This window comes from Adiantum capillus-veneris, chromosome 29 (genome assembly GCF_014529385.1).
Source record: "Adiantum capillus-veneris isolate H3 chromosome 29, ASM1452938v2, whole genome shotgun sequence".
NCBI lineage: Eukaryota > Viridiplantae > Streptophyta > Polypodiopsida > Polypodiales > Pteridaceae > Adiantum > Adiantum capillus-veneris.
Window position 1 is genome coordinate 24,673,498 of NC_140959.1, and position 12,666 is coordinate 24,686,163.

At 43.7% G+C, this 12,666-nt stretch overlaps 1 protein-coding gene across 3 annotated transcripts in view; it reads left to right on the forward strand.

The window, feature by feature from the left end:
* Positions 1–12,666, forward strand: part of ALA2 (aminophospholipid ATPase 2) — a 125,360-nt gene that overhangs the window by 78,057 nt on the left and 34,637 nt on the right. For all 3 annotated transcript variants that reach the window (XR_015187080.1, XM_086505239.1, XM_086505240.1), the window contains exons 14-19: positions 8,673–8,827; positions 9,648–9,728; positions 9,806–9,926; positions 11,175–11,281; positions 11,380–11,511; positions 11,586–11,739. Coding sequence is in view for 2 of the 3 variants with exons in the window: in XM_086505239.1 (XP_086361365.1) it covers positions 8,673–8,827; positions 9,648–9,728; positions 9,806–9,926; positions 11,175–11,281; positions 11,380–11,511; positions 11,586–11,739 (750 nt within the window). In the remaining variant the exon portion in view is untranslated. The remainder of the gene's footprint in view (positions 1–8,672; positions 8,828–9,647; positions 9,729–9,805; positions 9,927–11,174; positions 11,282–11,379; positions 11,512–11,585; positions 11,740–12,666) is intronic.

Consider the following 12,666-nt stretch of genomic DNA (forward strand, 5'->3'; position numbering starts at 1 on the left):
TGAGTTCAAGCAATTTAAAGAAATACTAAAAGGGGCGCCAAGGTTTGGGACCAGTGCTCTCTGGGGTGGAACTCTGCCACTCCCCGTCTCTTGTGTCCTGCATCTCTTTCAATTCAGTTGTTATTTGAAGTGCTTAAAGTTGTTCAGTCTGTTCTTTTCCGTTGGCACGTGGTGCCTGTCTCATGACATCCCATGCCTTCTAGAAATTTGCTTTCCTTGCTTTTTTCGCCTTTTCTCATTCTCACTAGACCTAGAGGAGGACGAATTGGCGGAACTCTCTGAAAACGAAGGAAAATTATAGTCATCCTAGAAAGGATCACGCTTCTTGGATCTGCGTGCCACCGTGAAAGTCGACTTCCGGCCCACATAACCAGGGAATTCCACCGATTTCCTCTTCTTCGGAGAGTGCTTAAAGCCTTTCATTATCTGGTTCATCTTCTTTTCAAGAGCTTTGTCCAGCTCTTTCTTTGTCGGTTCAATTTCTCTTGTCCACTTGGCCATTTCTCTTCCAGTTGGTCATGCCATGTCATCACTTTGTGACACACCTCCTCTCCGGTGCTTGCACCTTTGTTGTGGTGCTGTGCATCTAGGTGATCCCATCGTCTTTGTGTAGATGCTCTTAGCAGAAAGATGATGTCACAAACTGCTTACCTGTCAAAGCCTAAAGAATGGAGCCAACTTACCGATGCCGGCCGAGGTGCCTAAACCCTAAGAAGAACAAGTAGCAAAAGAAGAAGAAGTCCTACCAACTTATGGGGACCCCGTCTGTTGGGGCCCCAGTGACATAAAGGGATTAAAATAAAGCAGGACTCACACACACACTCACGCAAAGTTGATGACGTGCCACCCTGAAAGTCGACTTCCGGCCCAAATAACCAGGGAATTCCACCGATTTCCTCTTCTTCGGAGAGTGCTTGAAGCCTTTCATTATCTGGTTCATCTTCTTTTCAAGAGCTTTGTCGAGCTCTTTCTTTGTCGGTTCAATTTCTCTTGTCCACTTGGCCATTTCTCTTCCAGTTGGTCATGCCATGTCATCACTTTGTGACACACCTCCTCTCCGGTGCTCGCACCTCTGTTGTGGTGCTCTGCATCTAGGTGATCGCATCGTCTTTGTGTAGATGCTCTTAGAAGAAAGATGATGTCACAAATTGCTTACCTGTCAAAGCCTGAAGAATGGAGCCAACTTACAGATGTCGGACGAGGGGCCTAAACCCTAAGAAGAACAAGTAGCAAAAGAAGAAGAAGTCCTACCAACTTATGGGGACCCCGTCTGATGGGGCCCCAGTGACATAAAGGGATTAAAATAAAGCAGGACTCACACACTCACGCACGCAAAGCTGATGACATGGCAGTTGTACGGCAGATTTCCGAAAATTACGCTGGCATGAGGACGTGGCAGGCTGTATAGATTTTCGTAAATTACGATGGCAGCTTTTGGCATTGCTTTTTGGACCAGAAGCTTTTGGGTTTTGAAGGCTTTTCACTGTAACTGCTTTTTAGGCCAAGGGCCTTTATGTATGAGGTTAGGGCTCATTCTTTGGCATGCTTCCTGGAGAAGGTGCAGAGTCTCGAGTACCGGCTTGTATTGTGTTGATGCAATATAAAGAAATACCAAAAGGGGCGCCAAGGTTTGGGGCTAATACTCTCTGGGGTGGAATTCCGCCACTCTGTGTCGCGTGTCGTCTCTCTCTCTCTCTCTCTCTCTCTCTCTCTCTCTCTCTCTCTCTCTCTCTCTCTCTCTCTCAGTTCTGATTTTATTGAAGTGCTAAAAGTCTTTTCAGTTTGTTCTTTTCTATTGGCACGTGGTGCCCGTCTTGTGACAATGGTATCAGAGCATCAGGCGTGTGCTTTTCTGAAAGCATACCGGTCCTACAAAAGAGCAGACAGAGCTATTGGAATTTTATTTGAGGTATCTTCGCCCTCCGACCCTGGACTTAGTAGCCACTCCCACCCTTACTTCATCGCGCATCGGGCGCGCTCCCGTCTTCATCGCTGTGTCTGACAGGGCATAAGCCATAAAGAACCCAAGACTTGGAATTCATGGATTTAGCAGAATATTTGCAGTTTTTGCTCAATGAGCTTCACGACATTCTTTCGCGGCATCCTCAGCAGAATCTTCCGATGCTGCAAAGTTTCCAACAATTTTTGAACTACATGTTACTCCCTCTAATGCCCCAGGTGGTGGCATTAGAAAGTACCAAAGCTTGCAATCGGCAACCTTTTCAGCTGTCTGTTCCGATCGGGGGAGTTTTCAGGAATATGGTGCAGCCATCTGACCCTGATCCAGTGCAACCGCCTTTGCCACCGCCATTGCCCCCACCTCCACCACCACCGCCACCAGGCTACAATGGTTGGAGCCCATATGGATACCCTTATTATCCATACCCGGGATCTGCGCCTAACCAACCCAAAGATTTTAAAGATGGCGGCACGACAATCAAAATTTTCACTTTTTTTGGGGTGAAAGATCGCAAGAAAGCGTTGCAGTTCCTACAGCAATTCGACAATATCTATGCTTTGGGGAATTATACAAAAGAATCCAAGATTTCTCGAGCAGCAGGATTTCTTAAAGATAATGCTATGCAATGGTGGAGTTCAATAGCGACACAACCGCATGCTCCAAGGACCTGGCAAGCTTTCAAGATAGTTTTTGCACGCAGTTACAACTTACACGATTTCTATGTTTGAATTCCGGATTTTGGCAGAGTGGGGCAACTTGAAAATGCTTGCCATTGAAACCATGGATGAATATAACCAAAGGTTTCTCGATGTGTACCTTCTGGTGTCCTTAAGATCTGTTCCCTTGGAGGCCCAATGCGAGCGATACACCATTGGACTACCATCACCGTTGAAGGAATATTTTCTATCCAAGCAAGTCTCTACCATGCGTGTAAGGTGCAACAGAATGAATGTTTGAACTTTGCTCAAGATGAGTGCTCCCAACTTTGCTCAAGGTTCCTTTTGTTCTTATGGAAGGGAGAGCCTTCCGTTCTTAATGAGAGAGTGCAATGATCATAAACAAAGTGAATGGACACTGTGCGTGCAAGTGGATGAGACTGAGAGATAGAGAGAAGAGAAATACGACACCAAGACGTTGTAAAACCCTCCTCCGAAGGCCCCACTCTCGTCGACGAGAGTGGTCTACTATTGATTGCACAAACCGGTACAAATTGGATGCATGTGACTGATGCAATGTCTAGGCTAGATCGACGACGACGATGGGGATGGCGAGATCGATCTAAGGGCTGAAATCTGCTACTCTTTATCTGCTGTCCAAAAACGCTGACAGGCTGAATTCTGCTGTGGCTGAAAACGCAAGAGAAAACACTGCCTTTGTTGGTCTTTATGGCTGAATTCCTGATGGTTCTTATCTGCTGAAATGGCTATGTAAAAACGCTGATTTGCCGACAGAAAACGCTAGGTACTGCAGTCTTTTGGCGATGGAATCCTGCTGATGGAAAACGCTAGCCAAAAAGGGGGGGATTGTGGCGATTGGTCCCTGCTGAAAACGCTATGCTGAGGTTGATGATGGCGATGAGCATCTGATGCAAAACGCCAGCAAGGAAAGGTCTTACTTGAGAGGGAGTCTTTGCTTGGAGGGAAACCGCCACCAAGGGAGGTCTTGTTGAGAAGTTGCCTGTTGAGCACTGGTGCTCCTGGTGCCTCTTCTGCCAATTAATGCTAGCCTAGGTTTGCTTATATACAAACTTACTCAATTTGCCCTACCTACTTTCCAATAAAAGTCACTTAAAAATAATAAGTAAAAAATGTCAAAAATAGGAAAAATAGGCTAAATGCACTTGAAAATTCCCCTGGAGGATTCTGATGGATTCTGATGGGAATGCTTATGATCATGCTGTGTGCAACCAGAGGATATGCATCTACACTAAGTGTCTGGACATACACGGTCTGCGAACAGACTCACAAAAGTACCAGATCACTTCTAATCTAGATTGACTGGACTGACTGAACCCTTGGATGTGTCACGTGACAATGCGAGAACTTAGAGACCATGCTGTGGTCGGCTACAAACTGATGAAGGGAAAGCTAGAGTTTACCACAGAAGAATCTCTGGCCACTAACCACAACTCTCAGCAATAACGAACAAATTCTGGAGAGTCTCGTGAAAATCAATTGCAAAGGCCTCGTTTGACGCCTCAACAACGAGACACCCTACTACAAGAAGGCCGATGCTTTGGATGCTTTCAAACAGGGCATAATCATTCTAATTGTCCCAAACGCATGAATAGACCAAAGGAGCCGATGCCGGCACCAACGATCGACAAAACCCCAGCGCCACCTCCTGCTAAGAGAGCTAGACCCGCTATTGGACTAGTTCCTGATATTTATGGCATACGCCTTGAGAGTACAAATGAATTGTGTCGAGCATATGGCAAAGTCAATGGCTTCAAGCCCTTATTTTCTTTGACCCCGGAGCTCCAGAGAACTTCATCCAACCAGAATTTTAAAAGCAGATGCACTTTGATTATGATGCAGAGGGTGGGGAAATTGAAGCTGAGCTAGCCACAGGGCAAACTCAGAAAGTGGTACCGCTCATTGGTGCTCTTCTAGTGACTATTCAAGATTATCATGGAAAAGCTGATTTCCACATCATGAAGTAGGGCAATTGCGACGTTCTCTTGGGCTTGCCTTGGCACGACAAGAATGATGCGACTTTCCAGGTTCGGAACCGAACCATCACCGTGATGCAGAAGGACAAGCTAGTCGTCCTCAAAGTTCGGTTGTCCGAACAAAACCTCGAATGAACTCTCTCTACTTGTTTTTTCTTTATAGCTAGACAATATTGTTTGAAAATTTGTTTGAAATGGATGATATCTGTTTTGAACTTGTTTTGGTGCTGATTTGAAATGTTTGACTCTGGTTTTAATACTGGTTTCAATGATTGGTGATTTTACTCCCGGGTGGAGGAGTGAGAAATGATGATTGGAAAGTGTTGTTGTGACTCCTGGCCCGGACCTGGATGGTTATGCGGGAGGAGTATTAAGAAGTCTGAGCAGTGGTTACTCTCAGCACCTCCAAACGACGCAGGCTGCGGTCTGGGGGGCGTTTGGTTGTAAAAGGCCTCTATATCTCCCGGCCCGGACCTCGATGGTTATGCTGGAGGAGTATGAAGAAGTTTGAGCAGTGGTTACTCTCATCACCTCCAAATGACGCAGGTTGCGGTCTGGGGGGCGTTTGGTTGTAAAAGGCCTCTATATCTCCCGGCCCGGACCTTTTTAGGTTATGCAGGAGGAGTGATGAGGGAGTCGTTGAATATCTCCAGGCCCGGACCTTGTCAGATTATGCGGGAGGAGTGTTCATCGGCGGCTTTATGTTTCTATGTCTTGTAACATGCATATGTGAGCATTTGTGTTGCGTTGATGCTGTGCCAATTACTGAATATTCCTAATTGGATGAGATTGCCTGGGTATGTAATTTTAGTGCATCAAGACACCTGTGGAAGATCAATACGGTTTGGGTGTGATGGCTACGCCGGAATATCAAGACTTCCGATCTAGACAAAAGGAGAAGCTAACTCCTTGATAAAAAGAGCCGAAAGGAGACGCTAACTCCTTAACAAAAAAACTGTTGTCCCTCGGAACGACCCTTGGAATTTTTTATTTTTTATTTTGAGCTAACTTGAGTTGTTTTGCAGATATGCTGTAATCGCGGACGATTACTCTCTTTCAAGAAGGGGAGATGTCACAAACTGCTGACATGTCAAAGCCTAAACAATGGAGCCAACTTACAGATGTCGGCCAAGGCGCCTAAACCCTAAGAAGAACAAGTAGCAAAAGAAGAAGAAGTCCTACCAACTTATGGGGACCCATCTGATGGGGCCCAGTGACATAAAGAGGTTAAAATAAAGCAAGACTCACACACAGACTCACGCAAAGCTGATGACGTGGCAGTTGTACGGCAGATTTTCAAAAATTGCACTGGCATGATGACGTGGCAGGTTGTACGGATTTCCCCGTTTTGCGCTGGTTGATGATGTGGCAGGTTGTACGTTTCGTAAATTATGATGGCAGCTTTTGGCATTGCTTTTGGGACCAAAAGCTTTTGAGTTTTGAAGGCTTTTCACTGTAATTGCTTTTTAGGCCAAGGGCCTTTAAATATGAGGTTAGGGCTCATTCTTTGGCATGCTTCCTGAAGAAGGTGCAGAGTCTCGAGTACCGGCTTGTACTGTGTTGATGCAATATAAAGAAATACCGAAAGGGGCGCCAAGGTTTGGGGCTAATACTCTCTGGGGTGGAATTCCGCCACTCTGTGTCGCGTGTCGTCTCTCTCTCTCTCTCTCTCTCTCTCTCTCTCTCTCTCTCTCTCTCTCTCTCTCTCTCTCTCTCTCTCTCTCTCAGTTCTGTTTTTATTGAAGTGCTAAAAGTCTTTTCAGTCTGTTCTTTTCTATTGGCACGTGGTGCCCGTCTTGTGACAGATGCAAGGGGGATGTCCCTGTTGCCCATCAACTGCCTATGTGCTGCCCTATTGCTTGGAGGCAGAAAAGCTGGGGCTGATTTGTAGCAAAAACGCTACTTGGTTTCCCACCAGCTATGACTGGAAAAAAATAGGGAATAGGCAGGAAAAATGCACCAGTGCCCAAGTAGGGCCATGGGAAAAATATGGCAAGGAGCCTAATTGCCACGGAACGAAGCCAAAACCCTGAGCTAAACATGGTTAAACATATTCCGACATGTGAAAACAACTTCGCACTCGCCGGGCACAACCACAAAACAGCCCTCACTCCCTAATACCTGTTTTTGGGAGAAACTCGGACCGATTGGACGAATCTAGAGAGGTAGGTGAACTCTTAACTCATTGTAAGAGGGATTAGTAATGGTAGGCCCAAAGTCCCTTTTTTATCATATAACCTTTGAGTTCGTTTGCAGGTGTGAAAGCCATCACCATTGAACTCTACTCAAATCCCTTTTTGCTCCTTTCCAGGTGTTATGTGAAATCCCTGCCTTAATACTTGGCATTCTGCTATGGGAAAGGATCCTTGGCTGGAGAGTAGCAGCGAGCTTAGAGTGGGAAGCTCCCCTTGGCAAAAATAGCACTGAATGCTCCTTGTTGAACATATTCTTGCTCGTGGAAATGGGGGCTTCGGACCTGACTGCTTAGATAAAAGGAGTGAGGAACTCAGTGTTGTCTTGTTACGACAGCCCGACACGTCGCCACTCGAGTGAGAAATCACTTGGATCCGAACCGGACAGCTTTAGAAAGCTTAATGCGAGCGCCTCACACAAGTCCACCCGCCTTGCCCAATGGACCAAGGTCAAGCTCTCTACACTAAAATAGGGTGACAAAATATTGATCCCAAGCCCTCACGCCCAAGGTAGAATCCTCCCTCTCTCCAAGTGGCCCCATGCCCATCTGGTGATGAGATGTTTTATTTCTTGTTAACAAAGGCTCACACACACCTAAAAATAGCAAAGGATTAGGAGGCTAATTAGGGGTACTAACAATGTCCAAATAGCATGCTTAGGGGCTCTATTAGAAGGTGAAATCAATAATTTGAGTCTTATGCAAGGAGTCTCATACAGTAATTAAAGATCAACTCAACTGCACCGATCTATACTGGTCAGAAGTGATTAGTATAGGTTTTATTCAAATGGAAAAAAATGATGCTTAAATGCTCTAGCACACCCTTAATACTCCTCTAATCAACCCTAATTATCCAATGAAGGGTAATTACCATTGTTGGGAAAGTTTTAGGCAAGACCTATGAGCCACTGGTGATTGATTAACCTAGAAGCCTGATAACCACGAGTCCATAACCTTTTCAAGCTCTAATACCACTTGATGGTTATGGTGGGTATAGCAAAGAGGCATTCGTTACTTAAGCATAATAGAGATTAGCAACTAATATCACACTTAATCAAAGCTTGCACCAAGAGAGAATAAACACAAAGTAAACTTGATTATGCAACTACCAATGTGAGTACATGATTGTGCCTTTAAATAGGGTCAAAGTAGGTAGTACAAAGATGTCGTACAAGTGCATCTGACATCAAGCTCACCTCCAAATCAAGCTCTAAGAATCTGGGGTCATCCCTCTATGTAGGACTCCATACATGGGCCAATTTGTCTCCTAGTACACATCACGTGTCCTCTATCAGATTTAGGACTAGGCACATGAAAATCACATGACTCTTTGCCAACAGGGCTCCATTTAGGTAAGTATTGGTACACACATCAAGAAGCATATACCATAGGCCAAAGCTCGCATACCTAACAAAAGCTTCTTGCTTTTAAATGCGACAGGACATCTGTCTTGATAAAGCGTTGTGCTAACCACATAATCACTAGTATCTGTTTCACTAATCGCTAGGATCCACATGGTTGCAGTGTTAAGTGCTTAAAGCTCTCATCATCATCCCTCCTTTCAGAAGTTACGTAAGTGGAGAGCAACTTTGGAATAGTCCTTAATAAACTTGTTAAAAAAACAAGTAAAGCCTCTTCACTTGGCGAGCATTCTTCATAATGGGCTAGTTTTGCTGTGTTATTGTATGTCCTGCCTATATGTACATTATCAACAAAAACTGGGTTATTTGAAATGCACTTAACTAGCATCAGCTTTTTTGCATATACTCAGATTTTACTCTTTGTTACCTGATGTAGGATTTTTAAACATAAAGAGAAAGTATTGTTTAAAAGCTGCTTTTATGCTCCAGGTCAGCAGGTGAAACGAATTGCTGAAGCTGTAGATCATTTCTCTCAGGCAGGGCTCAGGACTATGTTCCTTGCTTGGCGTGACCTTGAGGAGTTTGATTATCACAACTGGTCCAAGAAGTTCAGAGATGCTAGCTCTAGTGTCAAAGATAGAGAGGTTTGCAAGCACTTCCTTTGTAATGCTTCATTTTGACCCTTAATCCTGTATTAGCTCTTGGGATGAGACGTAGTGCAATTTGCTACATGAACCTAGGACTCAGGAGTATGTCAAAACCTTGTGCCTGGCTAAGTGGGTGCCCTTGATTGGCCACTTTTTCTTGCGAATTTCACCCTTTGGTAGTGACGACGGAAAATCCTCGTAGTACATAGTTATGCGCATCTTCTGCATAAAGTATGGCGTCCAGGAATTACAAGACTTGTAGTATAAAACATATGATAGAGCTCATTGAATTTTGACACTTCCTTCATTGCATTGTGTATCAAAATAAGATCAACAAGACAACAGTAACATCTTTATTAGTGCACTTTTTGTTCAACGAGTTTTGTGCTTCTGACTAGCAAGTTTATTTTGCCATAGCCACTGTTTGCTCGATCTTTGTGTTTTGCCACAACAATGCCATCTTTTATTGTTTTCAAACGAAGCCGTATCTGATTATTAAGCTTTATGCAATGTGTGAATGAGGGAGTATAAGAACCACTATGGATGTGTATATTTACAGCTTCTCATAGATTATATATAGTCCACAGTCTAGTCTTTATCGAATGATCTCTCTTCTTGAACGAATCTTACAAAGTGGGAGTTCACTTTCTTACGTAAGTTCTTCAAAGGTTTGTAAAACATGATATGCCAACGAGGGTGTCATGTGCTGGACTATAACGTTTTACAGCATCTAGCGCTTTTTAATATACTCTCACGCCCTCCTTGATAAATTGTGATTCTTATCAGTATCTGATTGAACATCTGAAATCTCCTGCAGTGGAAAATGGCGGAGGTGTGTGAGCAGCTTGAAAGAAATCTTGAGTTGCTTGGAGCAACTGCCATTGAGGACAAGCTTCAGGTGAACACTTTAAAGTGATGAATGGCTGATAATCTCCTAACTTACAAGGGCATCACAAGTTATCCTTTGCTTTGCAGGATGGTGTTCCAGAGGCAATTGCAACCCTCAGAAAAGCAGGAATAAACTTTTGGATGCTCACAGGTGACAAGCTGAGCACTGCCGTGCAGATTGGGTTGTCATGCAATCTCGTATTACCAGGTATAGAATGCTGAAAAGCTGCAATTACTGTCATGTTTTCATGCAAGAACATGCAGTTTAGATTGAGTGAAACAGAGTGCAACTCATGTCATTCAAGTGTTGTCTGATAGACCAAGATGGATACAAACTGTATTGCATTTTCCAGTCTCTCATTTATATTTTAACCATGTTGATGGTTGATTATTAAGTGAATCAAGGTGTGCTTGTGGTATGATGGGTTTGTGCTTGAATTATTGGTGCACTGTAAACCCTAAGTTAGCTTCTTTTAGTAGTATGTCACTGCGATGTATGTTTTAGCAGTGTAACTGTTTCAAGATCTTTGAACAGAGCTTTACTGTAATTTCATAGATTTGTTACTGTTGCACTTACTTATATAGCAAACATCTTAAATGTTTTCTTACTCATTGTACACCCAGATTCAGGGCTAGTATCAGTTCATTACTTAGCTATAAGTTTTCAGTTCAGTTTTTTTCATTTTGTTGAGATGGCAGAGGATACCCCACTCATAGGCCAAGTTCGGTCTTTTGGGAGAGGATTATAAAAAATTGCTCTTTCTTTCTATGAATGTCTTACAGGCATGAGACAGATGCCAAAGGTTAATCTTCTTGACCCTGCATAGTACCATGAGATTACCAGTCTTTTGGTTCTTTTCATTCTAATTATTGTAGTACAGAAGTGTTTTGTCGTGAAGGAGTGGAATCAAGGATTTACAAAGAAGATACGGTATAGTGTACCAGAGGCTGATGACATTGCTCTTGTGGTGGCATGTCTGGACATGGGTCATATTACTCCCATGGGCATGGCATATGCATTGTATCACTGATAGGTGTCTCGACACACCATGCACTAGCATGGAACTCTCTCATCCTAGTAAGCCTATCTGACATCAGTATGACTGGCACAGATTTAGAGGACGTCATGGAAGATGAGGACTCACATTGGAACCTCCTTTTTCTTATATTCCATCAATACAGGCCTTTGCTCATAGGATTAACATTTGACCATTGGTGTGGTGGATTAAGGAGGCTATTTTGTCATGGGCAAAGCAAGAATAACGATATATTCAATTCTTTACAAGCAGTCTTAATTTTTGGTCATTCCTAGTATAAAAAGAAATCATTTGCATTGGTTTTTTTTCATGCTTGCAAAAACAGTACTTTTTCATTTTCTATTTCCTGTTGAAAATGTTTTTTTCTACATACAACTGCTATGGGTGGAAGTAAAAGGTCTATTATTGTTTTACGGCAGAACCAGAAGGGCAAGTGTTGTATGTACAAGGAAGAACTGAGGAGGATGTTGCAAGTAGCCTTGAGCGTGTTCTTCGAACCATGAGAATTACAAACACAGAGATAAAGGTAACAGGCTTTCTATCTTCAAGTTGAAGCTTCAAGGATCTCATATATTTGCTTTTATTGCACCAGTGTGCTTACGAGTGCCATTTTTTATAATGCAGGATGTTGCTTTTGTAATTGATGGATGGGCCTTGGAATTTGCTTTAAGTTATCATTATGAGTCATTTCTAGAGCTAGCTATGCTTGCTAAGACTGCCATATGCTGTCGTCTAACTCCTGCACAAAAAGCTCAAGTACGTTTTCTGCCCAGTGCTAACATTGATTCTAAAGAAGACAACTCTCACTTTATCTTTTGGTTGCATTGCAGCTTGTAGCTCTGCTCAAAAACTGCGATTACAGGACACTTGCAATAGGAGATGGAGGAAACGATGTGAAAATGATCCAAGCGGCTCATGTGGGTGTGGGCATTAGTGGTCGTGAGGGACTTCAAGCTGTCAGGGCCGCAGATTTCAGCTTTGGAAGTATGTTTCCGATGAATACATAAATGTGTTGTATTTTTTGCATGTAACCTACTAGGAATATACTCACACAAATAAATGCAGTATGTGTGGTGTGTCTCTGTTTAAATCATTGTGTGCAGGAAGAATGCATGGGAGGAAGAATATAAGCAAGAAAAGGAGGATTGGACACGAGAAAAGGAGGAGATGAGAGAGGAGATTGACCTCCTCAAAGGGGAGGCAGTGACTCAATGAGATTGGCCCTCAAGAGAAGGAGACATCCCCATCATGGACACATGCACCATCAAGCAAGAACTCGCCATGGTCATCATGGCAAGCATGGAGGAGAAGATTGAAGGCAAGAAAGATAGATGGGTGGAGGTGGCAAAGAGGTATGGGAAGAATCACAAAGAGAGTATTTGCAAATTGTGCACAATACTTTGGAGGAAGAGAAGATGAGGGAAACCCCTACGTCAACATCTGCATTATTTGCATCGCTGATAGGACCAAGTCCACTCCCAAAGTTGATGGAAAGACCCTATGCAAGAAGCTAGTCTATAACGAAGGGTAGCCCCTTGCCGTTAGCAAAGCTTGGAGAGCTGGCAACGACACAAGCAAGGAGAGGGTTCTGATTCTACAATTTTGGAATGAGATAGAGAGGACAGCCTTGAAGCCTTCATGCGAAGAGGGTGATATTACGCATTTTAGCCAGTGATTCTGAAACCGGCCCATGGGGCTGTAGGCTTTGGCTTTCACCCGAAATCCTTTACTTTACTTTACACACACACACAGAGAAAGAGTACTTTGCAAAAGGGACCTGCGACGGGAATTAACACTTAAGCACACACACGGCTCAAGAGCTAGAATGCTCCGAACAGACGCCGACAACCTGCAGGCTCCAAAATTGGCGCCCCTTACGGTATTTCTTTATACTTTGAGAGGGTAAATTAC